Genomic DNA, 26,908 nt, shown 5'->3' with positions numbered 1-26,908 from the left:
GATAATCTTCTTTTTGGAGATTTTTTCGGGTAACTAAAAACTTTCTTTGGCGCTTCCCGTATTGCTTCCAGACCCAACAGCGAAAAAAAGAATCTGAAGATGGCCACCATGCACGTCGTCCTCCCGGATTCAGTCTGACGTCACACAGGGGACGTACCTGGCACCAAATGGTGGCCGACAGTGATGAAAACAAGAGAAAAAAACAACAAAAAAGACAATTCCAGACCCAACCACTAGATGGCGGATAGATGCGCAGCATGTGAATACAGAAAAAGATTCATGCTGCAAAACATAAAATTTCCTTCATGCATATACCATGAATATTGTTCAGCAGCGTCTTTGAGTTTTTCATTAAAGTTCTCTATATTTTCCCCCATGATACTGTGCTTTCTTTCCTATCTAATCATAATTTGGAATGGTGGATGTGTGCAGTAATGAACAGGGAGGTCCACCATTGGCTGCTAACAGTACAGTATTCTTGATATAGAGGGACTTCGCTTCCTCTCCACGGAGCAGCATGGACTCCTAAACCAGTGCCAACCACCTCCCTCCCCTGCCAAACACTTCTCCTGTCTTAGTGTGAAATTTCATTGCTCCAGTGAATAATAAGTACTTTTTGTTTTTTATATTTCAACCTTTTTTTGTTTTTGCCCACATGTAGCCTGGACATGTTGAACCTAAACTAAAGAACAGAACGGTTTATGGTTTAAAAAGAATCTCCAATTTCAAAGCAAAGATATTACCTTTCTGCATTTTTGGTTCTGCCTTATTAGGTCTTGACTAAACAGCGCGCATGCGCGGTTGGAGCAAAGGGTACTGTATGCAGTAAAGGTCTTGGGGCACAGCTATCAATTACTATTTGCAGGCTTGACTGTCAGACATTTTAACTGGATTGTAATTGGGTACTATACGTATTACTGCCTTTTAATGTTTTGGAGCATGGACAAAGTACTAATTAATTGTATTTTATTTGTGTCTTTCCGCTATTAGTGTTGTGCTTACGAGAACTTTATTTTTCTGCAACATTTTTTTTGTGTTTCACATCAACAATGTTTTTTGTTTTCGGTCTCGTTTTTTGTTTCCGATCAGTATGTTTTTTTTTGTATCAGCATTGCATTTGCGTTCTTTTCTTTACGATTGACATGTATCTTTTAGTTAATGGTGCATATTTAAACAATAGACCACAATTATCAAAGCCCCTTTAGATATTCGAGACTTAAATCACAAAGAATACAGGTGTATGCACCCACACCCAATAAGGTCGACGACCGGAAGGTGTCACATCTACGCAACACCACGTTTGTACGAGTTGTAGCTCTTAAAAATGCAATTACGGAGGTTTCTGCAGTGTTTCCTCCAACCCAACAACATTAATTCATTCCTGAGAGGGAATACTTGGACTGGAGCCAGACAGCAGAGACTTCACACGACTCAGAAGCGGTTATATGTGGGCTTTCCTCGCCTCATGAACCCCTTTCACTGAAAACAGGGTATGCATTCTATTGCTATGTGTAGACATTAAAAGCAAACGCTTTTTCCACACACTGCGCATACGGGATTCAAGGACCAATGGAAAAGGGGGTTTTGTCCATTATGTTCAGAAAGACTGACATCGCGGACTATGCATGGGCAAAGGAGTTCTCTCAGCTGTAACCATGTTAGAACCACGCCCTTTAAATCAAGCGGATAGTTTGCATCTTCAAGATTTTTAGGATCGAGTGTAAGGCACAAGTCGGGGAAGTGGGGGGGTGGTCGCAGGACACAGTCCCAACCTTTACAAATTTTTAGAAAGAGGGCGCTGTTCCCTTTACCCCCAGGCCAAGGACGCTCGGCGGGGTTTCCTTTTGTTATTGGACAGCACGCTAATGCCTTAGGTGCCTTGATTTTCTTGTGCCCCTTCTGACATACATCTATTGCTGCTACAAAGTGTATTTACAAGAAGAGTGGAAGTTCACCTTACAGGCGCTTATTGTTCTGAAGCCAGAGAGAGATGTGGTTTAGTGTTTCTCAGCATTTCACTGTAGTGTAAATGTTTGTCCATCTTTAAGTCTCACGCAGATAGCGTCTTCGATACATTTTGGTTTTGATCGGAGGGCTTAAAGCCTGCACATGGCTTACCACTTTAGTCAGCTGCTGTAGGCTTCCTTCCTCTTTGTGCGTTTGTCCCTCCCTTGGAGCATAGACACATTACTTGTGTCCTTCCACTGCTCATTTTTATAGGTGCTACTGTTTTCCTTGTGTTTAAGCACTCTACCAGTGTGTGTCCTTTTTATCTGTCTCTTTTGTGCAAGTTGTTGTTACTTGGTATGCCCCTTCCTTGGCCCTCCACCCCCTCCTTTCCTCCGGTTTGGTTTCATCTACTTTAGAATGTTGGAGTGAAGCTCGCCTTAGAATGTTGGCTAGCTCACTCTAGTGGTTGGCACTGAAGAATCCGGTTCACAATAAACTCCATCACCTCACATCGTGTGGAGTCTATTCTTAACAAATTGGCGACGATCACCGTACTGTAGACGGTTGGATTCTTTCCCCTGTTATCTTTGCCAACTGTGAAAATAATGTAAGTCCTGAGATGGTGAAACAGTGATTTCCGTGGACAAGTGGACGAAGTTGGCAACCTTATTTTCGGGTTGTTGGTGTTATCGTCTGGCATTTTATCCACTGGTGAAGCGAAGGTTTAGAAGAGCACTGGTGTTTGGCAAGCACTTTCTAACGCTGCTGTTGCTGATCTGCTAACGAGCCACCAGCCCTTATATTTATCAGCGCTCTGGTGTGGACTTTTACTGATTATGTCTTGCGGAAGAACCATCGAAAATAAAAGGAAAAATAATTAGGAGAAGGAAACCTGCTGTCTACGGCTGAAGGGAACAAGCAGTTGAGCAGTTCTGCTTCTGGCAACCAGCGGAGTTTTCAACGAGGTTTCTAGGCAACTGGACGCTCTTTTCAGCCCCGCCCGGTTGTTGAGGGAGAAATCCACGTCGGTGTGATGCTCCGCCCTCCGTGTGCGCTTTCCCGTCAGTTCCTTTGGATGGCCCGCCTTCTATGGAGAAACGTGACGAGGTAGGAGCGGAGCTCGCTTTTCCAGTCATTGTTGACCGACTGGGGTGCAGTTTCTGGGACTGCCGGCGCAGTTCGTATCTTGAAGGGACTGTGCAGATTGAAAAGCTGACTGGCGCACATGAGGTAGGAAACTTCGTTATCTAATTCTCTTCTCTCGACAAATTGAGTCGCTGCCTATCCTGTCGTCGAGGGATGTTTTATATGACTGTGATCACACGTTTTCCTGTCAGTGAAGTTGCGATCTGGTTCTACACCTAGCACACGACTTCTACAGGAAGCGTTTCACAGTTTGACGTCGAAGGATAAAGTGACTCATATTTTTTTTCTACAGTAATTAACTTTGTCTACAAGGGGATTTCTCCTTTTCCTTTTTTGCCTCTCATTTTTCCATGAAGAGGTATTTCTGCAGTGTAGTGCATGTTTATTTTTGGCGTTTCCAGCGTTTTCAGGTCTAATTTTGGAATGTCATCGAAATACATCTTATTCAGGTTCAATGTATAGATAGGTGCTTTTAGGTTATTGCACTATCAATGAAATTGTAATTTGAAGATATTTCTCCTCAGTGCCATCAAGCGTTTTCCTTCGCTGACTGGCACAGCTCCAGTCTCCCTTCTCCTCTCTGAACTTTATTATTGTTACCTCCAGGACCTATTTTCAGTTTAGTGAATTTATTGTTTATTTTGAGTTGAACAAACTGTGTCAGGTATCCCGGCTTTGCCCTCTGTTTTCTTTTCTTCTCATTGTATTCTTCTACTATTCTCTCCAGCTTCTTTTATACTTTCTTCCTAACCTCTATTCCTTTTCTTTCCTCAATATGACTGCTTTAAATATGTCCCAACCACCGCCATTTTTGGATGAGGCTGGCGATCCTCTTATTTCTTGGAAAAAATGGTTTCATTTGTTTGAGTCATATTTGATTGCAATTGGTGGAAACAGATTTTCTTCATTAAGGAAGCAACACATTTTACTTCATAATTTAGGTAAATATGGAAGGGATGTGTTTGATGATTTGCCTGAGGTAGTTGATGGAGGTGCAAACATCAATGTGGGGGGAGATGGAGTTGTTCAACCTGATGTGTATGAGGCTACAGTCAAAAAATTGGCGGAGCAATTTGGGGACAGAATTAATATAGTCCTGGAACGTCATAAATTTGTCTTACGTGTTCAAGGGAAAAATGGAAAAGTGAAGAATTACATTGCTGTTTTGAGGGGTTTGGTAGCCACGTGTGATTTTGGGTTGCTCACAGAGTCTTTAATCAGGGACCAATTAGTCAGGTGCACGTGTGAAAAGAAAATTCAGGAGAGACTTTTAGCAGAAGCTCCTGATCTACAAAGAGCTATTGATATTGCTATTAGCATAGAGCACACAAGCTACTGTATGAATGAAATGAAGGAAGCCCATGAAGTAAAACAAGTTAGTGACAACTGTGTGAACAAGGTGGTTCAGAAAGATGCCAAATCTAAATCTACCCAACTCGAAGTAAATAAACATAGCGCACAGTCTAACAAGCCCAAATGCTATGGATGTGGTAACCCAAACCATTTAGCTAATGATGTTAAGTGTCCAGCAAGGGGTGTCACTTGCAGTAATTGCAAAAAAAGGGGACATTTTTCGAGAGTATGCCATGAAAAGAAAAGTACTACTCACATGGTGGTCTTTGATTCTGAACAACCATTGCAAGGGGATATTATCTTCCAAGTGTTGAACATTGGTGAACAGAATGTGAATTGTTATCCTGAATGTGAAATATTTCTAGACAATGTTGCATATGAGGTTTTTGCGGATTCATGTTCACCTTACACACTGATAAATGAGACTTCCTTCAAGCAAAATTCAGGTCATAAAAACTATAATCTTTTGCCTCCTGACCTTAAACCAGGTGGATACAATTACAATCTCATTCCACTGGTTGGTATGTTGTTGATGCAGATTAATTTTAAAGATAGATCAACACTGGGAAAAGTGTATATCACAGAAAAGGGATCTAATTTGTTAGGGTGGAAGCACCAAAAAGACCTGGGTATCAAATAAGACCCAAATGCCCCAGAACCTGTATTACTTATTGATAGGCCTACTGTTGGGAAGGATGTGTGTGAGAAATTTCCAGAGGTGTTTTCAGATAAGTTGGGGCAGCTTAAAGGGTTCCTCCACAAAATAAAGCTTAAGTCAAATGCTAAGCCTGTAGTACACAAAGCCACGTCTATTCCTTTGCTTTTAAGAGAACCCTTACAAAATGAATTGAACAGACTGGAAGAAAACAGGATAATAGAGCGTATTGAAAGCTCTGAGTGGTTGGCCCCCATTGTTGTAGCAGCAAAAGGGGGGGGGGGGCATCCGCCTCTGTGTTGACCTCGGGGATTTGAATGCCAACATCTGGGTGGATAGACACCCTCTCCCCAACATTAATGAAATGTTAACGGCCATTCAAGGTGCTAAGTATTTCTCAGTTTTTGATCTGTCCTTGGCTTACCACCAGGTCGTTCTCCATCCTGAATACAAGCACCTCACGTCTTTTATAACCCCTTTTGGTGCATTACTCTAATCAGGGGTTCCACTCGGCAACTCTGGGCAATAGCTTGCCTAATCTCCACAACGGCCCTATCAATTCCGGGGATGCCTGGCTCCACCTTGGGGACTCCCAGCAGGGACCATCCCACAGGGAAAGCCAGGATGGGTTTCCCAGAGTTATACAGCGCCAGGAAACCTATGGACGGGTAGCAGTGCGCTTTACAAGCTCAAATACATTTACATTTACATATCAATTCTCAAGACTACCTTTTGGGCTCGCATCTGCGGACGCTGTTTTTCAGCGAATTATGCAAAACATCCTGCATGGTCTTGAAAAAGTAGTCTGTTTCCAAGACGATATCTTACTCTATGGAGCATCCTAAAAAGAGCACAACAAAATCTTGGAGGAAGTTTTGTCCAAACTCAGCCAAGCTGGTGTCACAACTCAGAAAGATAAATGCAAGATAGGTGTGGAGACGGTGGTGTATCTGGGGCACACCATTTCAAGCGAAGGCATTAAACCCAAGGCCAGCCTGGTAGATGCAGTAAAACACGCACCGGCCCCCTCAAATAAAGACGATCTGAAATCTTTTTTGGGCCTGGTTGAGTACATGTCGAAATTCGTGAAGAACTTCGCAGACCAAGTTCAACCTCTCAGGGAGCTACTCAAACAGGGTACCAAATTTGAATGGAGTGTAGAACATCAACAAACGTTTCAAATCATCAGAGAAGCCATTTCGGAAGCCCCTATCTTGCACACTTTTGATCCCAATGCTAAGACCACACTTTCTACGGATGCAAGTAATAAAGGCCTGGGTGCCTCATTGACTCAAATGATAAATGGCGAAGAGAGAGTGATTGCCTTCGCTTCGAGAACCTTGAAGACTGTTGAAGTTAATTACTCTACAATTGAGAAGGAAGCGCTTGCGTGTTACTGGGCTATACACCATTTCAAGTATTTCCTGTGGGGGATTCCGTTCTGCTTGAAAACGGATCACAAACCATTAGTTCGGTTGTTCGCTACGAAACTTTTAGAAAATACCACTCTATGAATTTCCAAGTGGGTTTTAGGACTGCAAGGTTTCAACTATTCTATTGTGCATGTCCCTGGCTCAAAAAATTCTTTGGCGGATTGCCTTTCACGTATGCCACTTTTGGAAAATGAACCAGAAGGAAACAATGAGGAAGAAACCATCCTGGCAATTGATATTCCGGCCATTAAGAAAGACGAATGGGAGAAATCACTCCAGGAAGATGATGTAATGTGCAAATTGAAAGCTATGATTACTAATGGCTGGCCAGAGAAAAAAAATGATGTGCCTGAGGATCTTCAGGAATTTTGGAGCGTGAAGGATGAGTTGTCCATAATTGAAGACCTGGTCTGGAGAAGTAACAAAATAATTCCTCCGACTGGAATGAGAGATCGCATCATACAAATTGGACATAAAAGTCACCCTCGACGAAGCTTGACCAAAAGTAAAATTCGACAAAGCTATTGGTTTCCTAGAATGGACACACTAATTGAAGAGCTTGTAAAGTAATGTATTGCGTGTGGGACCAGCGATAAGTCTAAGAATGTCCGTAAGGCTCCTCTAATTCCTGTCACGGTTCCCACCAAACCGTGGGAAAAACTGGGGATGGACATTATTGGTCCTTTGAACTTAAGTCAGTCTCAAAAATGTATGTTCGTCCTGATTGATCATCATTCTCATTGGATAACGACTAAGTTTGTTCTTTCCATTTCTACAGTATATCTCATTGAATTTCTTAAAGATACCTTTTCTAAAGAAGGCATTCCCAGTGAATTAATAACGGTGGTGTGCAATTCACCTCTGATGAGATGAGGGACTTCATGAACAGTTTATCTATCATTCATATCAAATCTCCACTGTACTCCACCCAAATCAAATGGATTAGTGGAAAGGGCAAACAGAATGCTTAAGGACTCCATTCAACTTGCTATGTCAAACAAAGAGTCAGTTGTAGACAGCTTAAGGAAAATGTTGTGGTCATATCACATCACTCCTAATTCAGTGTCAGGAGTCTCCCTGTTTACTTCTCTTAAAGCAAGAATCCCAGGTTCAAAACTCTCTACCCACTGGTTGAATGGAGGGACCCCTGTGTGGGTAGACAGGAACACTGTATCATAGAAAGTGAATGAAAATCAAGTCAAGTATAAAAATAGTTATGACACTAAATGGGGCACAACTGACAGAGTAGATGGTAGGGGATTGGGTGGTTGTCAAAAAACCCACTCTGATAAAGTCCAAATCTTCTGTTTTCTCTAGACCCATTAGAATCAGGAAGGTCCATAATAACTCTGTTTTGTTAGAAGATGGGAATTTATGGAGCATGGATAGATTGGCTCGTTGCACTAATGTTCATGTTTCCGAACTTCCCAGCAACGATGACTCTGAAGAAGTGTCGGAGGATCCTACTATGGGAAGTGTTGCACGTCAACGTAGGTGTCCGGCATGGCAAGCTGATTACAGTATGTAAAGTCTAGATATACATCATTGGTTCTCTCTGTTGTACCATTTGCATCTTATGCCTGCTTGTTCAATATGTGATGTTATTCTTGATCACTTAATTCTCTTATTCAATGTATTTCCTTGCAAGGTACCTCCTGTGTTTTTGCTTTTGTATCCCTCTGCCTCCTCCTTTTTATTGCTCTTATAATACTATTATTCAATTGTGCTGTTGTACATAGGGAGGTGTGTTGTAACTTGGTATGCCCCTCCTTGCCCCTCCACCCCCTCCTTTCCTCCTGTTTGGTTTAATCTACTTTAGAATGTTGGAGTGAAGCTCGCCTTAGAATGTTGGCTAGCTCACTCTAGTGGTTGGCACTGAAGAATCCGGTTCACAATAAACTCCCTCTCACCTCACATCGTGTGGAGTCTATTCTTAACACAAGTCTCCTGCCTTATGTTCCTCCCTGTACTTCTGCTTCCCTTGTCTGCCCACTCAACCTTCTTCCTTCCGTTTTCCATGTTGCCTTTCACCCATCCTCCTTCCCATTGTTATGTTATGTTATGTTATGTTATGGGTGTCTTATATAGCGCTCGGCTACTCCGAAGAGTGTCCCGGCGCTTTCTAACCCACAACAAACTGCACAGGGCAAGCACGAAGGAGAAAGAGAGCGAACAAATTACTGACCATAGAGCCACGTCTTCAGAACCTTTCTGACTGCCAGCAGATTAGATGTACTGCGAAGCGGCAACGGCAGGGCATTCCAAAGCTGGGGGGCCAAACGTTTAAAGGAGCGTCCCCCCACCCTTGCTTTCCTGACAACAGGGACAACTGCAAGGCAGAGAGATTCCGATCTTAAGGCTCTAACCGGTTTGTAGAAGGCAAGCCGGTTCTGAATATATTCAGCTCCCACAGCATGAAATGCCTTATGCGCCAGCGTAAGTGCTTTAAAAATAATCCGCTTCCGAATAGGCAGCCAATGTAAAGAATGTAAAAGGTCAGAAGCTCTCGCTCGGCGATGCAGGCCAAAAATGGTCCGAGCCGCCGAGTTCTGGACCACCTGTAGTCTTTGGAGAAGGTATTCGGGCAAACCCAAATATAAGACATTTGAATAGTCCAGCCTCGAACCAATGAGGGCCTGGACCGTAATCTTCCTATGCGCCAGCGGGAGCAGGGGAAGGAACTTACGTAACATTTTAAGGAGGCCATAACAGGTGCCGGCCTATCCAAGGATCTGGGACTTAAGCGCCAAGCCGTTATCAATCTTGACCCCCAAGTTCTTGGCAATCAGAGACGATGACATGGGAGGGAACATATTCACCGGCCACCACTCCTGCCAGCTCGGGTCAGACTGACACCCGAAGAAGAGCACCTCCGATTTATCTGGGCTGCACTTGAGGCTGTTTCGCTGAAACCATTCGAAAACAGCCCCAAGACACCCACGGATGCTCGCTTCGTCAAACTCAGCCCCCTGCCCACAAGTGAAAAGGAGCTGGGTGTCATCGGCGTATGACAGGATCTGAGCCCCAAAAGACTCCGCCAGCACCGCCAAAGGGGTCATAAAGATATTAAAAAGAGTCGGGCTCAGCACCGAGCCCTGCGGGACTCCGACCTCCTTCGGTACTTCGGCCGAGTACGGAGGGGCCCAGACCACCTGTCGGCGACAAGCCAAAAAAGATCGAAACCAGCTCAACACCGTCCATCTCAGACCGATCTCATGGAGCCTGATGAGGAGACCCTCATGAGGGACGGTGTCGAAGGCCGCCGACAGGTCTAACATTACCAACATGGCTCTTCCTCCTGCATCCAGCACTTCCTTGATGGCCTCATTGATTTCCAATATCACCGTCTCGGTGCTTAGGTTGGTCTGGAAGCCAGACTGGGTGGAGTGCAGCAAACTGTAGGTTTCAAGGAAAGTAGCGAGCACAGTGTGCACATGCTTCTCCACTATCTTTGCGAGAGCAGGCAGGAGGGAAATCGGCCTATAATTGGCATGTAGCTCAGGGTCCAGACCCGGCTTTTTAAGTAATGGGACAACCATCGCCTGCTTCCAAACCACGGGCACCACACCCCTAGTCAAAGACAAATTAAGGATGGGATTAATCAGAGGATTCATAACCTCCGCCACCCTAGCCAAAAATTTAGCCGGGCAAGGGTCTAAAGGTGAGCCCGATTTAAGCTTGATCCGGAAGTCCCAAGATGTGGAGTCAGAGAGAGATGGAAACTCCGAGAGAGTGGGTCCAGATCCAGCTGTCAAAATCAGCTGGTCTCCCGAGCTCATGACATCACTCGGGCCCAAAGAAAGAAAAGAGTCCTGAATCCGCTTGATCTTAGTGGTTAAAAAGTTAGCTAGCGAGATCACCCACGTCTCAGAGAACTCATGATGCGACGCATTTGCATTAGGGGTCACAAACTCCTTCACAATAGTGAACATTTCCCTACAGGAGCTCGAAACAGTCTCAATTCTCATAGAGAAATAATTCTTCTTTTCAGACAGAATGTCCACATGATAGGCTTTAATGGCCGCCCTATAGACTGCCTTGGCCTCAGAATCATACTGCTGGCGCCAGAGCCTCTCTGCTACCTGCTATCTGCTATTGTCCGTGTTGTCTTGCTTCCACCCCAGTGTTTTGTGGGTGAGCTTAGCAGGCTGTGTGCCCCTGGGCAGAGTATGGCGTCTCTGAACACACAGATGCAGTGGACAGGCTGCAATCTCAGAAGGTAACCCCCACAGTTGCAGCTTGCCAGGGAGCCCCTTCTGCCCACACACAGTTTCCACTGCTCCACACTTACTCCTGCTCTGTGTAATGAGATGGCAGAGGCCCATGTTCAGCATTTAAGGAGGTTAAGTCAGGGTTAATCCCGCTGCACTCAGATCTTTGCGAGGCCCCTTATCACTTGCACACAGGCGTGCAAGCACATTATGTGGCTATTAATGATGTAACCATGCTATTGAATGTTAGTGAACTTGTATTGAATATGTTACTACTGCGTTTACAACTCGGCACACTGTAATTCTGTAAAGTTCTCCGATACCTGCAAAGGTCATGCTTGCGCTATAAAAAAACATTAAAATAAATAAAAATTAAACCTGCCTGCTCCTGCTCAAGGGGGGCACTCGTAGGTGTTTGTATGAACATGCCTGCTCCACCTGGGCACTGATAGATCTGTGCAAATTGCATTTGCACCACAAGGGCACCAGCAGATGTCAGCTGTGCCCCAGTCTGCTTCATGAGGGTACAGTCAGTTCTGTCGGTGTGTCTGGTCCACAAGGGTACTGACAGATCTTTGCGTGCTCCCTGCTCCACCATCACGGTGGGGTGTGCCACTGTCTGCTTCATGAGAGCACTGCCAGATATGTGTGAGCCCCAAACCATCACATGCATATTGTAAATATTGAAGACGTGCCTCTGCGGGAGCCATCACATCTACTTTACTCCTGATAGCAGAGTCCAGCAGCGCAGGGGCAGCTCCTCAGTTATAGCGGAGGAGCGTCGCCCCACTCAAATGACCCCAGCGATGGAAAAATAAAATGGTAATGAAGACAATTACTATTTTATTTTTTGTTTGAAGTGTGTAAGTCTCTTTGGTCGGCTGTCTTACGATGGCCAGTCACACATGTGCATTTAAAACTCTCTAACAAAGCTGTCTTAAGACAGCTGGTTTAGGGAAAGCAAAAGCTTCCAGTGCTGTTGTGCACACTGCTAAAGGCAGATACCCACCAATTCTGGTGCTCCTCTGTGACACCAGTGCCAGTATTGGTTAAAAGAGTTAGCTGAGGCCCTGGAGCTACATGGAAGAAGACAGGAGCGAGGACAGCACAGCAGAAACCACAGTAAGAACATTTTTTATTTTATATACCCAATTGTTTTGATTTTATGAAAATAACCACCCATTTGCCTGCCCCTCCACTCACTTAAGTTGGCAGCCACCACTGCAGCAGCCGCTCTTTGTTCGGGCTTATACATAAATGTTAACATGTGAGGAAGCCATTTAAGATTGATGTTTACTTTTGTCATGTGTCAGTCTACAAGCGGTGCAAATGATAGCGAAGTGGTCTGTTACATCTGGCTTTTGGCTGGCGAGTTGTGTGTCCAAGCTGAATAAATGATAATAGTTGTCAACCAACGACAAGCTAAATGCACATGAAAATAACCCTGAAAGAGAAATGACTTTCTACTTCCTCAAACTTCCTGTTAAGGCAACAAATGCCATGCACTCACCCTACTTCCAGGCCCATTCATTTAAAAAGTCATTGTATGAAATAATTCTCTCAGTTCAGTACAGCAAAACAGTGTCTGTAGGTGCCATAAAACATGGACCAGTGCAGTATTGTTCAATTTACACGAGCACACACCCACACCAGAACTATGTAGTTAAAAAATAAACAGATAAACACACTTAATAACTTTTGTCAAACACACTGAGTTCAAACAGCCATGTGTGTAACCCCCTGCCATAACAAAAAAGGTGCAATGAAGCGGCTACTGTTGGCTGCGTCATAGTGCTTTTTCCCATTCTCCCTCCCACCAATATCCGTGTTGCCCCTCTCACTCATGTGCCCCCCCCCCTTCGTTGTCCATGTTGCCCTTCCGCCAGCCCTAACAAAAACAAAAGTGCTATGATGTGGACATCACTAACTGCATCCATGTGCTTTTTTCTTCTACCCCTCACTTCTCCCTCTGTTTTGAATGACTGTTCCCACGTCATAGAGCTTTCAATTCAGTCCTGCCAAGCGTCACGCAACAGGTGTGACGCTCACGCATTTCTGTGCGGTAATCGCGCATTTTCGACATGCGCCAGCGGCGCTCCTGTCACGGGGCTCTCTCTGCAGTTCTGAGGTGCTGCTCAGCCCGAGTGCCCGCCTAAACAGTTAACTGAGACAGTACTGCAGCTCTCAGCTCTGTGTAGCTGAGAGCGTCGGCGCTCTACAATGTATCTTAGTCTCTGTCAGGAGACCTACCAATCAATCACCGTGTGGCGCACTGGGGGGGCCGGGATTAAATCCGGATGTGCCGGCCGCGTAATGCCGTCACGTCCGAACTAGGAAGTGCAGAAGCGGCGGGGGATTAGAGAGTGCAAGATATGCACGAGACGCTGTCTCTCTCAAGCACCATGGCCACCCGCCGCAGCCGCCCACGCCACGCTAAACTGAGCAGCTGCAGGCCGCACCTTGACCACCTCTGCTGGCAGCTCAGCAGAGCCGGCGGCAGACTCTGCTCTCTGGGGCACCAGGAGGAGGACTGCGAGCGTGGCCGCGCCGGGCCCGGGGATCGGGGCCCGCCGTCGTCGGCACGTCGAGTAGAGCAGCCTGGATGAAGCAGGCACTTAGAGAGAGTCAGAGTGGCCAGTGCACATCGTGGCTGGGTGGGCAGCAGCAGATCACTAACATAAAAGGCACTGTCCGAGACTACAGAAGTTGCAGAAGTTGTTCACAACCGTAAGTACTACTTTCTTTCGTCTCTGAGGCAGCCTGCCACTGTGATTGTAGTGTATCAATTGTTATTACCTAACCTTGTTGCCTTGTCACACAGCAGACATCCTCATTGATCTGAAGTGACGGTGGTGATCCGTGTAGTTTTTGCCAGGGCTCTCAGTGCGCTCTCATTCTGTGGGGGCGGGGTTGGGGGGCCCGGCGTCATTCTCAGAGGCCCTTGAGTCCTCCCATCCGCCAGATTTTTCAGCCAGAACTGAGCGGGGTGGGGTGGGGGAGGGGGTGGCTTCTGCTGGCTGGCAATAAACTTCTGTACTTTGATGTGATGTGATGTTTTTCTACCGGCCCGGCCGGCAACACACTGACTGGCACAGCTGTGTTGACTAACTTGAGCAGCAGTTTTAATAACTTATTGGCGCTTCTTGTTGCTCAGATGGCTGTTATTTTCTGCTATTTATGTTTCCCTCGTCTTAATTGCATGATTTTTTTATCGCGAGAAAGTGTCACTCATAGGGGTTGAAATGTCACTCATAATTTCACTGAAATTATGAAAATGTCACACATGGCAATTTGAAACCTTGGCAGCTATGTCAATTTGTTTAAAAACATTCAGCCATACTGCACAGCAATCCGCTGCTTTAAAACATGGCTAAAAAAATGTTCAAAGCCAATCTCTCACGTAGAAGCGATCTGTTGGCTATGCTAAAGTTTGTTTTTCTAACGGTCAATCTTCTTCAAAAATATGGCCCCAATAAAACATCTACCACATGGATGAGGATGGGAAATACATACTGCCGCAGACCAGATCAGAAAGGCACTTTAATTGGTTTGATTTAATCCTGACCCTTTCCTACTATATGGGCACATTCAATGATAATGAAACAGACCAGGCTTCACCTTAAAGTATGTAAACATACTCCTTAATTAAACAAAGAACCGCTCCACCCCAAAAAAAAACAGTCCTTCACTGTCCAGAGCCTATTTCTATCAAGTAGGCCCAATGATGTTTTGTGATTTGTACATTTCTATTAGCCTTTCGTTAATGCAATCTCTGTTCGAGAGCCAAGAAAAGAGCTATTCAGTCCCATTCCCTAAGCTTGAGACTGCTAGGTGCCCGATGTTTCTGTTCGCAAGACCAAGAAGGACGTCCTGATTATGTGCCAGTTCAATTTAGGGCTGCAAAAGCCTGAAAGCTGCATCCCTGTGAAGGACTGAGCCATTGTGTCTAGTACACATGGAGAGCAGAGTGTGGCAGCATACAGGAGAAGAGGAGATGTGCTCAGGATACATTTATATTGGTGGAGTTGCCTGCAGCACCAACTATGCAGGATGCAGCACAACAGTGGCCACGTATTTCCTGTGCAGCGCAGCTTTTGCAAATTAATAAAATGTTCTGTATTTTTTAATCCCTTTCTCGTGATACTCATACAACACTGGGCTAGTACAATGAGGTTTAAACAGTATGTAGAATGAACTGAAAGTGTGCATTACCTTGCAAGGTGGGGTTAACTTACACATCAAACTTTTCTTCTGGGGGGAGGAGGGGCATGCCTAATTTCCACATATACTGCAGTTGCATTTGTACTGAGAAGATGTGCAGTGCTGCACTTAATTGTGCAAGTAATTTTTTTAAACAAGTCCAACTCTTGAATAACTTTGGGTATGAAGCAGCAACTGGATACATTCGAATTATTTTCCCCTTCTTTGTCACAGTGCATTGCAGGATGTTCTTAGGTCATGTTAGTATTTGGAGTCTTGCATGAAGTGTCCTTCAGAGTACCTGCACCAGGACACAACAAGGCAGCACTTTTTAGCTAGTATGTTTTCCTCTCGTGGCCAGTCCAGCCCAGCATCTTGGGAGTGCCCGAGTTCCATGCCCCCCAAATCTAGAAAAGTGCCACTTGATTTAAGTCTAGCATTTTTCATGTGATACAGACCGAATACATAATATTTCATGGTGATAGTGGACAAACTAATGCCCTGGTAACAGACAACCCAGGCGTAAATCTCTTTTAGAGGGGAGGGCATTAATAAAAACTAATCACTATCGCCACTGGTTTAGCGGGCACTGCCGGGAATGCGTGTGGAATCAACTGTTCCATATTGATGAGAGGCTGTTCCCTCGACATTGGCAATGGAGCAGAAAAAAGTCCTGATCAGGGGAGTGTAGTTCATTAGGAGAACAACAAAGCCAAATTAGGAGCTGCTGGCTGTTGTAGCTGGTGAAATACCAACCAGCATTAGGATGAGCCCTCGGACGCCGAGCCCTAAAGGGCGCATAGGACATGGTTCAGACCATCATTCCAAAGTAAAAACCTCAAAATGGGTAGTAGCAGATTTCTGAGCGGTATCGTCCACATCTAGCACAGATACCCCTAAAATAACTCTTCGAGCTGATGAGGAGAGAATGGATGTTTCCTGATTCAACCTATTGAGTACTAATAATAAAGCTGAATGGATTTATAGGCAAAATCAGAATAACACCAAGCAAGTAGTAGGTTAGACACTTGCTCCACTAGGCTGAAGATAAAATGCAACGTGGTATAGTCAAATTATCCATGTGTTCAAAAAAAAGGGCCATGGCAGGCGCAAATGAATTCTCGATTAGGTTTTACGTACTTTTTGCTAAGTTTTAGCTAAGAGCAATAAAAATATGATGGTCACCAACTTTAAAAATAATCAAGATGCATGTACTTACATGATTGATGTGATTACTTTTTCTCTTTTCCCTCACTGTAACAGAGCAATAAAAAAAAAACAGATCAATGAAAATTTGCAATTACAGAAATGTAGGACTGCTTGAACACTAAAACACAGAAAAATTGCACACTGTAAAATACTCTTTTACCCCTTCCGTGCTCCCCAGTAATGCCTTCGGCCAACGGGCGACAAAGCCCCGCCCACTCTTTAGAACGCCCGCACCGTGGCGGAAAAACCGCTGTGGTTAAGGCGTTAACCAACAATTAAACAGAAGCTTTAGATTTCTGCTTTCAGTTCATGTGGTTCTTTGCTACATTTGAATAACCATGTGCCAAAGCAGAGGTGCTAAAACCATGGCCCCACATAGCCTTATCAGGTAACAAACATTGTGTGACTCGGTCTGGAACATGAATATTAGCATAGAACTTGCCCACACCACTGTGACATTTACATTGCTTACGGATACTAAATGGTTGTATGATGGAAAAACTACCACTTGAACAACAACAGTTTCTTTCAACTACTATGCCTTTGCTCTTCCCTGAAAGTCTCGGGTAGATTCGTCAAGCGGGGGCTGAGAAAAAAGGGGGGTCCCAAAACGTGTTTTCCCCATGTTAATTTCCATAGGACGATTAGACGCGGTTACAGCCGAACGGCTGAACGGAATTACACCAAATTTGGCAAAATGGTAGAGACTGAATCGCAGATCGGCCTTTTGTTTAAATGGTGTAAATCCCTCCAGTAGTTGTTGAGAAAATCGAATTTGAAAAAATGTATATATTGATAAGCACACACCGTGCGCGCACCCATGCACGCACCGTGCGAGCAGCCCGCGATTTTTTTGAGAAAAAAAAAACGTTTTTTGGGGCCTTGGGGGTCCTTGTGCGACACCCTGAGCAGTCAGAGAGTCAGGGTGCTTCTACCCTGCCCCCTTTCTGAGTTCTACACGTTTGTTTTTCTGCTTTTCTGTGCCTCAGTCTACCGAGGCACAAGATGGCTGCCAACAATTTCTGTTTTGGAGTGTTGACAGACAGTGGCAGCCAATCAGCATGCCTTCCAGAGAAATCTGCATGCTCATTGGCTGTCAACACTTCAAACCAGCGAGTGCTTGGTAGACCGAGGCACAAGAAAGCAGAAAAACAAACGCGTAGAACACAAAAAGGGGGCAGGGTAGACACACCCTGACCCCCTAGGCCTGCCCAGGTGGTCCCACAAGGACCCCCAAGGCCCCAATTTTTTTTTTAAAAACCCGGTCTGGTTTTTTTCAAATTACCCCCCGGGGACAAAATCGCGGGGGCATAGTGATAAAGAAGTGTGGGGGGTCTCCAATCCCACCCACACTGCCCTGGGGACCGCCGCCCCCCGGGGCAAAGCAACGCAGCCCCCTGGCACATACAGGAGGCTCCTGGTGGGCTAGTTGGCCCCCAGGGACCCAGTATGCAAGGGGAATTAGTTCCCCCCTCTGCAAAAGTGCAAGGGGACTGCATTGCAGAGAGGTGTAAAAAGGGGCATAGCCTCATCACACCTCTCTGCAATGCAGCCCCCTGGCGCATACTGGAGGTTCCAGGTGGGCTAGTTGGCCCCTAGGGACCCCCAGTATGCAAGGGGAATTAGTTCCCCCTCTGCAAAAGCGCCAGGGGGCTGCGTTGCAGAGAGGTGCGAAAACGTTTTTTTTTCAATTTATATTAAAAATATGTAATGGAATTTAAAAAATAAAATATCTAAAAATAAATCATTTAAAATAATGTAGTAAATCAGTATAAAAAATATAACAATTAATACATTTAAAAATTATCATTTACAAAACCATTTAAATTCACTGAAAAAACCATAGATTTCAGCCACGTTATAGTTAGGAATTACCATTTAAAAAACCTTTGAAATTCAATCAAAAAACCATAGGTTTCAGGCCTTATATAATTAGGAATTAGCATTTAAAAAACCTTGCAAATTCACTGAAAAAACCATAGGTTTCAGGCCTTATATAGTTAGGAATTAGCATTTAAAAAACCTTTGAAATTCACTCGAAAAACAATAAGTTTTAGGGGTGTTGTAGTTAGCTGGACATTTCACTCATACAAAACTATTGAAATTGCTCCCATATAGTTAGTTGTACTAACTATATTTCGCGCACCGGCAATCCACTGCTGATGATGTCACATATTACATCATTCATGACATGGTCAGTGACATGAATGATGACATCTCAAATGACATCACTGATGACATCACTGATGGCATCATCCACGTGACAATCACATACACCTTTTCAAACACTAGTAAAATCTTTCATCACTCTTTGTAAAATACAGAGTATCATATTTGAATCCATTGACACAGCAATACAAGTATCTAAAAACCCACTCAGTGATTCATAGATGTATACACACATCTAATCAGTTACCTGTAAATTCACTCATACATGTTGTCAATGAACAATAGAACACTATCAAAAATACTTATACACCTATATTGACATTACACACCAGCACACATCCTATTCACATATGAAGTCATCCTACTCACTTATGCAAACAATGGATCATACTTACATATTTACTTAGCTACACACTTATGCAAACACAAATTCATCTATTCATTTAGATAGTAAGTCATACTTAGTGAATTATAAAATCATTATTACAAGTATACAGTTATCCATAGTCACTCACACAATCATTGAGTCTTATGTATACTTATTTATAGACATCAACTGACACATACACTGCCTTTTATTTTCTAGTTTGTTGGACATGTACCATTGAGAAATATATTTGCTCATCCCCACACCCATAAAGATATTCACTCACCCAAACAACTGTTAGAACATGTAGTTTTAACTTCATATATCTAGTGAATCAACTATTCACACATCTTTGGGCAGTCGCACACCCCCCACTGAACCACACGCACATCCACTCTCCCATACAAATACTCAGTTAACTAATCAATAACTAATATAGACTTTCACATAGCTAGTAACCAACTGGAGAACCAGTTTACAATACAACTGACAAAGTGATACAGATATTCACACAGTTTAGTCACTATCCACTATATTTAGTGAGACACTATAAATTGGTCAAGTAAACAGTCAATTACACTGCTACTAAATCCTCAATCCAAATATTTATTTTTATATATCCACTCATTCTTCAATGCAAATTGCTATATATATAATGCATATTTAAATAACTAAGCAAACCACATTCACTGGATGATGTCATCAGTGATGTCATCAGTGATGTCACTGACCATGTCATGAATGATGAAATATGTGACATCATCAGCAGTGATATTTGAATTCTTTATTTCGGCATGATTGCCATAAAAGAGTCACAACACAATTCATTACATTAAAATAAACTTTTTTGTCAGCAAGGATTTAAATTCATTAAAAAATACATTTCTTAATACAAATGAATCGAAGCACAACCGTTTATAAATACCAAAGATCCCCCTATACTTACTAGGACACATTCTCATTCTATTCTTAAGGATATACTTCTTCTATAGCTGTTGCCCCTTTTTTTTCCTTAGGAAAAAGATTGAGTGTAAGAATCGACTAACACTAAATATTATTGTTTGATTTGTGTTTGTTTTAAGTATTCTCAGGGCCTGGTTACATGATCTCAAGCCTAACAATAGGCATAGTGGTTTGATCCATCTTTTTCTAGCCAATGCATAGGCAGGGCAGAAAAAGAAGATATGAAACTCATTTTCAATCTGGCTGCAATCACACATAGAACAAATTTCATCTGCCACTAGGGGTGGAGCATTAGGCCTCCTTGACCAACGTGCCAAAGTTGTTTTGGTCAGAAGATTCCCATATCTTAGTTTTAAAAATAGGGTTTTGGCAAGTGGGGGCTCTATCTCATCAAGAAAAGTCTCAAATAGTGGCTCATCCTTGAAACTAAGAAAGTTTGTTACTAAAGTTCCAGCAACCGAAACATTTGTTGCCATGCTAACCATAAAACTCCAAAAGGCCCTTTTTAAAATTAGTTTTGGGTTAGACGGTAGATGTTCTGGGTTCTCCCAAAAATGCTTTAAACCTATTTTGGTGAGCCAAATTTTAACATGTTTTAGCCATGGGATGGGTTTTGAATTATCCAACCCCATGATTTCTTTTAGACCATCTCTGTAGTCATGCAATTCAGGCACCCGCCACAGTCTAACCCATAGCATCAGTGGGCGAATTATAGTGTAATGATCAGTTCTTTTGACATTTAAATCCAATTGAAGGGGCAATAAAGGAGTGCCTCTTGGGACCCTTACCAGACTTCTCAAAGTTATTGTCCAGGACACAAAAAGTATCCTTTGACCCTGGTCTCCAAATTTCTGCACCGTACAACGCTGCTGGTTGAACCTTGAATTTAAAAAGCTCAATCAGTTTTGGAGAATCATTTATGCACCCCTCTAGATGTGTGGGGATGTCATTCACGAAAAGGGAAAAAAGTGTAGGGGCCATCACACAGCCTTGGCGAACGCCACGCTCAATAGGAATTTTTTGGGTCAGTTCCCCACTTGGGCCCCATCGAATTTTCGCAAAGTTTCCTTCGTGCAGCTCTTTTATCTGAACCAATAGACTATTTGGCAGCCCTACTACACTCAATGTTTTCCATAAAAGATTGCGTGGCACTAGATCGAACGCTGCTCTCAAATCAACGAAAGCAACGTATAGATGTCCCTTTTTAATATGTACGTATTTCCAATAAAGGCAGCAGAATCTAAATATCTGATCTATTGTGCTTACTTTACATCGGAAACCAGCTTGGAATTTGGTTAAGATTGCGTTCTCCTGCATCCAGTCACTGACACGAGTTAAGATATGTCGTGAGTAGATTTTCTGGAGAATGTCCATCAAGCTGATTGGCCGGTAATTAGAGTGGTCCATCCGACCCCCTTTTTTAAAAATTAAAACAATTTCAGCTCCCCTCCAGCTTTCGGGGAAATCTAAGCTAAGGGATAACCTATTACACAGGTAGTTTATATACGGTGCCCATACTTTTAAATCATGTTTGTATAAGTCCCCAGGGATCTTATCTAGGCCTGGAGCTTTGCCAGTCTTAACTAGGTTGATTGCCAACTCCGTTTCGTCTAGTGTAAAGTCCAGGCAATCAGTGGGGTATTCGAAGCATGGGACATCCAAATCGAGTTGGGCATCATCATACTTTTTATAGAGGTTAGTAAAGTGGCTAACCCATTTTAGCTCGTCCAGGTAGACGTCCTTAACCACTCTCCCTACATGGTTCCCATTGGCTACTAACCTCCAAAAGCCTACACTATCATTTATTTTAACAGCTAGCAGCATGTCAGCCCATTTTTCTTCCTCCCAGGCTTTTTTGGAAGCCTTTTGTACTGTCTTATAATTATTCCTTGCTATTTTTTATGTCAGATAGTGTCTTAGATTTAATAGCTGATAAAAGCGCCCTTTTAGATTCCCTACAGATTCCATCATACCATGGTTTACTATGGGACAGATTCTGTGTCTTTTGTTGGTTTTTCTTGGGCATTTTAGTAACTAACATTTTTAAATCTGTAAAAAAAATGTTGTGGAGTGACATAAAATGAGTAGGATTTTCCTCATCTACTATGGAACCTATGTATGAACCAAAGGTCCCTGCAAAAAGTGTGTATATATCAGCGAGAATCTCGCCATGGTCCAATAAAATGGCCATTTGAGTACTCGTCTGTTACTGATATGTATCTCAGCGTTATCTCCATTGTTTGCATCTGCTGATAACGGGCGCACTACTCCCTGAAACAAAGAAGCTTCTATTAAAAGGCTCAAGGGAAAGTGGTCACTTTCTAGCCTGTCCCTTACCTCGAAGTCTAGGATACTCGACCAAATAGGAATGGAAACAATCACAAAATCTAAATTGCTTTTGAAACTATTTCTACTGAAAGTTGGTCTTTTCAGACTATCAGACGGGAGCCGTCCATTACAGGCCCTGAGACAATGCTCCGCACATAATTTTGTTATTTGGACTGCCAAGACCGAACATTTAACCGGGTTGGCATTCTCCAATGCTGGGATTTTGTTAGCTTGGTCCTCATCTTCGAAAATGTCGCTGAGCCCCAGGACTGGTTCGTAATTGCAATTTAAGTCACCGGCCAGAATAACATAGTCCTCTTTACCATCCAATCTGCTTAGAAGACAATCTAGTTTGGCTAGTGTGGGTGATTCTTTAGATGAGGATAATGGTCTATTATAGACATTTATTAGAAGGAATTTTTTCCCTTCACATGTGGTAATTTTTAACGCTAATATGTCAGGAGAGTTTGCGTCTACCACCTCAATCTGTATCCTCAGATTTACTTTCACCCAGATTAATAAGCCACCCGAGGGCCTTCCACTTTTGGATGGGATGGCGTCTAATCCAAAAGACAAACCCTAGTCTATGTGGTGTAACCACCGCCCAGGTCTCCTGTAGCAGGCAAAAATCATTGGTATCAATGAATCTTGCCCATAGAGGGTCCCTTAGAATTTTTGAGACTCTGGCTATATTCCAGGAGACTAGTTTTAGTGGCTCCCTCATTTCGGCTAGGATCTCAGATTGGGCCACCAATGTTGTTTCCTCAATTGTCGACATTCGTATCGGCATTTCTTCTGCTTCTTCTAATGCATTAGGACCTCTTCTCTTCTCCCCCTGAACACTTTCATCCCTCACTACCATATTGGCCATTGATGAATTTACTGCAGTTGAACACCCTGGGATAGCTCCTGTGACTTGATCATGGCAATAACCCAAGGATCCCTGGTCTCCAAACCCGTTGGGGGGTACCATTAGGGCCAGGTTATATTGTGAACAACCTTCCCCATGTAAGGTTAGGGGACCTGAGTGCTCATCGCACCCCATGGGCCTCTGGACATTGTCAATCAGTCTCAGCGCTACCGTTTCTGTTCTTCCAATCAGACTAAAGTTTGTTGCAGTAGTTAAGAGGTTGACCCCAGAAGTCCCCATCACTTCAGCTCCATCATCAATGCCCTCCATACTGAGGGTATGAATTCCACTTCCCTCATCCCCTGGACTCACAAAGCATCAATCACAGTCATATAGGCCGTTAAATATGTCGAACCTATTTGTGGTCTCCAATGGCGTAAATGGTTTTAAGTGGTCCATTCTCCTATTGGAGGTAGTATTGGACCTAGTTGGTACAAAGTTCCACACATAAGGATCAGGGACCAGCATAGAATAGGGCGCGTATTGAGGATTCCTGACATTTTGTATGATCGGAGGGTGAGTATTAGGATGAGCTTGTATTTTCATATGTTGAGGAGGTTGGTGCTGAGATGGGAACACCACTGATCTTGGGTAGAAATACGTCAGTGGTCGGGGAATAATGCGATTGTTGGCATTACCTGGGGGCCAATTTAATATGAAATAAACAGCATTTGGATCCCTAAAATTCACTACCACAACATCACCCTCGGTGTCCTTGGGTCTGCCCCCCAACCACTGAAGGCGGCGAACGTGTACAATTTCGCCGCTAATGTTGCTTGCAATTGGCCTATATAAACTCAGCCAGTGCATGATCTTATTCTTCAGTTGAGCAAAACCCTTCCGCTTATTCTCTTCCAACACAGGCACCCCTGTAAGGACTACAACGAAAGGTACTGCTTCCGGTGGAAGTTCTGGAAGTGGGGCCCGATTTGGTCTCCCCCAAGTATGCCTAGTACTTTCCGCTTCCCTTGTTGGTCTCCCCAGTGATGTATTACCCAGGCCCTTAGATGGTCTACTGGCTGAAGTAGCCGGGATCTGGTCAGGTTTGCTTTTTGGCAAATTAAGAGGTGGATTTTGTTGTTTGTTATTTTTATTGTCGGGGGGTTTCGAGGTAATTAAGTTCATGTTTGAAACAGGAATCGGGACAGATGTAGTGGGTTGAGTAGACATAGTGATTCGCGTAGCATTATTTACAGCTGTCCCAATAGAGACTTCCTTTCTTCCCAGTGCCTGCTCGATTTCCCCTAGTCTTTCTTCCACCTTGTTCAATCTCTCTATGATTACTAGGGAATAGCTCCTAATTAAGCTTTCAATGCTGTCCAATGTAACAAGGTTTTGGGCTACTTGAGGCACAATATCTACTGGGCGGATATCAGTGCTAACCTCCCTATCTATATGCATGGTAGGTGAGGGTAGGAACGTTATATTTGTAACCTCATGTGCAGCTATTGGGGCCTTATCACTCCCAGTGGCAATCTTTGCCCTTTTGCCAAAGTCAGTATGGCTCAGCTTTTGTTGGTGGGATTCCCCCCTTTTCCGCCTTTTTTTGTTAGGGGGTGGGCCATAAATTCTGGGCAGCGGCGTGATTTTTTTCGCCCTGTTTCGTGTAATTATAAATGGCATAGATGCAGGGGTAATCAATGCCTTAGTTATACTAGGAGTGCTAATGTGATTGGTGGGCGAAGGACCATTCGTAATTAACTTCGTGCAAGTACTGGGTGTCGACGGGCAATCTCTAAATACTAAAGGCAGGCTATCCAATAAAAGTACACTTTCATTGCCATTTTGGCTCCCTTCATCAATGGAAGCAACAGGTAAGGGTGACTGTGTCACTAACTTAATCTTCATACTTTCTACAGAACGGCGGCGTTCCGCTCGTCGTTCTGCTAAAGCAATTTCCTTGGGGACATCAACTGCAGTCTTTGTAAAATAATTGTCCAGTGTTCCGTTAAACACACCCCCTGACTTGTCCGACATGACTAGTTCTGTGCTTAACGGTGGCAATGACATTTGCGAAAAACAACCGGCTATAAATAATAGAACAGGGTGGTCTTACTCAAAACGTATATAAGGATGAAAATTGGTCAAGGGATTGTGCCCAGTCCCGTGTCCTCGGGCCTCTGAGGGCCACAGAGGGCCCGCCCTTTGCCCGGGCTTCGCCCGCGCGCGTCCCGCGGGCCGGATAAGGTGGTCCAACTATATAGTTCCTTAAGGAGGGAACACGCCCCCCCAATTTGAATGCACAGGGAGGAGGCGGCGGGAAGAGTACCAGCTGTGGCAGGTTGGCGCGCTGCCCGCTGGTCCTCGCAGTCCCGCAACGAGCCTTGGTGGATTGTTGCTCGAGTCCTGTGTGCACAGTTACTGGGGGACCCAAGAAGGCAAGTGGTGCCCGCGGAGCGGGTGCCGCGATGTGTCGGTCCGGTTCCCAGAAGATAAGGCTGCGTGAAAGGTACTGCAGAGTCCGGCGGCTATTCAACCCGCCCTTGCATGGAGACACACGCAGAGCCGATGTCCAGCCCCCAATTTGAATGCACAGGGAGGAGGCGGCGGGAAGAGGACCAGCTGTGGCAGGTTGGCGCGCTGCCCGCTGGTCCTCGCAGTCCCGCAACGAGCCTTGGTGGATTGTTGCTCCAGTCCTGTGTGCACAGTCACTGGGGGACCCAAGAAGGCGAGTGGTGCCCGCAGAGCGGGTGCCGCAAGGCGTCGGTCCGGTTCCCAGAAGATAAGGCTCCGTGAAAGGTACTGCGGAGTCCGGCGGCTATTCAACCCGCCCTTGCATGGAGACACACCAGCAGTGGATTGCGGGTGCGCGAAATATAGTTAGTACAACTAACTATATAGGAGCAATTTCAATGGTTTTGTATGAGTGAAATGTCCAGCTAACTATAACACCCCTAAAATGTATAGTTTTTTGAGTGAATTTCAAAGGTTTTTAAATGCTAATTCCTAACTATATATGGCCTGAAACCTATGGTTTTTATGAGTGAATTTGCAAGGTTTTTTAAATGCTAATTCCTAACTATATAAGGCCTGAAACCTATGTTTTTTTCAGTGAATTTCCAAGGTTTTTTAAATGCTAATTCCCAACTATATAAGGCCTGAAACCTATGGTTTTTTCAGTGAATATATATATCACGAAGTTTCCGTATCCAAAACGTCAACCCAATCCTGGTCTTTGAAAACACGGACCACAATATAAGTGCTTCTTTCTTTTAATTCAGTGCATAGACATCATGACGCCTTTCGGCCCCGCCTTGGGCCTTGATCACATGACACAGTGAGACCAATTACATTGGTTTATATACAGGGATGAGTGACGTCAATAATACGTAGTACAAGACCGTTCATAGACATGAAAGATTTCTTTCAACCACATCACAACAATAGGTATATTTAAATAGAGTAAAACCCATTGAACAATGATAAACCAATTGTTAATCATATTTCCAAGTAAGCCAATGTTTAAAATTGTTTAAGTGAAATGGAAATAAAAACGAAGATAAAGTGCAAGTGCAATGTGCAAAATTAATGTTTGTTTATTTTATTTTATTTATTTTTCTCTCTATCTAAAGCGTAACAGTCAGAAGAATTGATCCCAATCTAGTGACTTGTGTCATTTGGTCAAAGCATTTTATAGTGTTATATGAACAAGAGAAAGAAAATAACGGTTTAAATACCTATGGACTTCAGCATGTCTTGTGGAGTCTATATACTCATATAGTTGATTGGAGCCCCAATGCGGTTGGCTATATGAATGAACTAAAGAGTGATCAGCAGAGTATGTGAGGTAGTCTCAGAGATTCAGAACGTAAGGGAGGTCATATGATGGTAAATAGAATGTACACCTAGATCAACTAGATCAATTATTATTGGAGTGACGTTATTATGTAGTGTTGAATTCAAATTAAACGGTATGTGTGGTTATTCTCAGACATAATCAATTTAAATACCAAAGTATCAATAAATATGTATGTGACATTTCAAAACCATAATAAAATGTTCCTTAGAAAAATA

General features: G+C 43.8%; 1 protein-coding gene across 1 annotated transcript in view; it reads right to left on the bottom strand.

Moving 5' to 3' along the window:
* CCNYL1 (cyclin Y like 1) overlaps positions 1-26,908 on the bottom strand; it is a 367,648-nt gene that overhangs the window by 176,850 nt on the left and 163,890 nt on the right. The window contains exon 3 of the mRNA XM_078680323.1: positions 16,168-16,202. Within this exon, the coding sequence (XP_078536449.1) occupies positions 16,168-16,202 (35 nt within the window). The remainder of the gene's footprint in view (positions 1-16,167; positions 16,203-26,908) is intronic.

The sequence above is a fragment of the Lissotriton helveticus genome, chromosome 3_1 (assembly GCF_964261635.1).
Source record: "Lissotriton helveticus chromosome 3_1, aLisHel1.1, whole genome shotgun sequence".
Classification (NCBI taxonomy): domain Eukaryota; kingdom Metazoa; phylum Chordata; class Amphibia; order Caudata; family Salamandridae; genus Lissotriton; species Lissotriton helveticus.
Note: the sequence above shows the minus strand (reverse complement) of the source record. Positions and strands in the feature narration are given on the sequence as shown.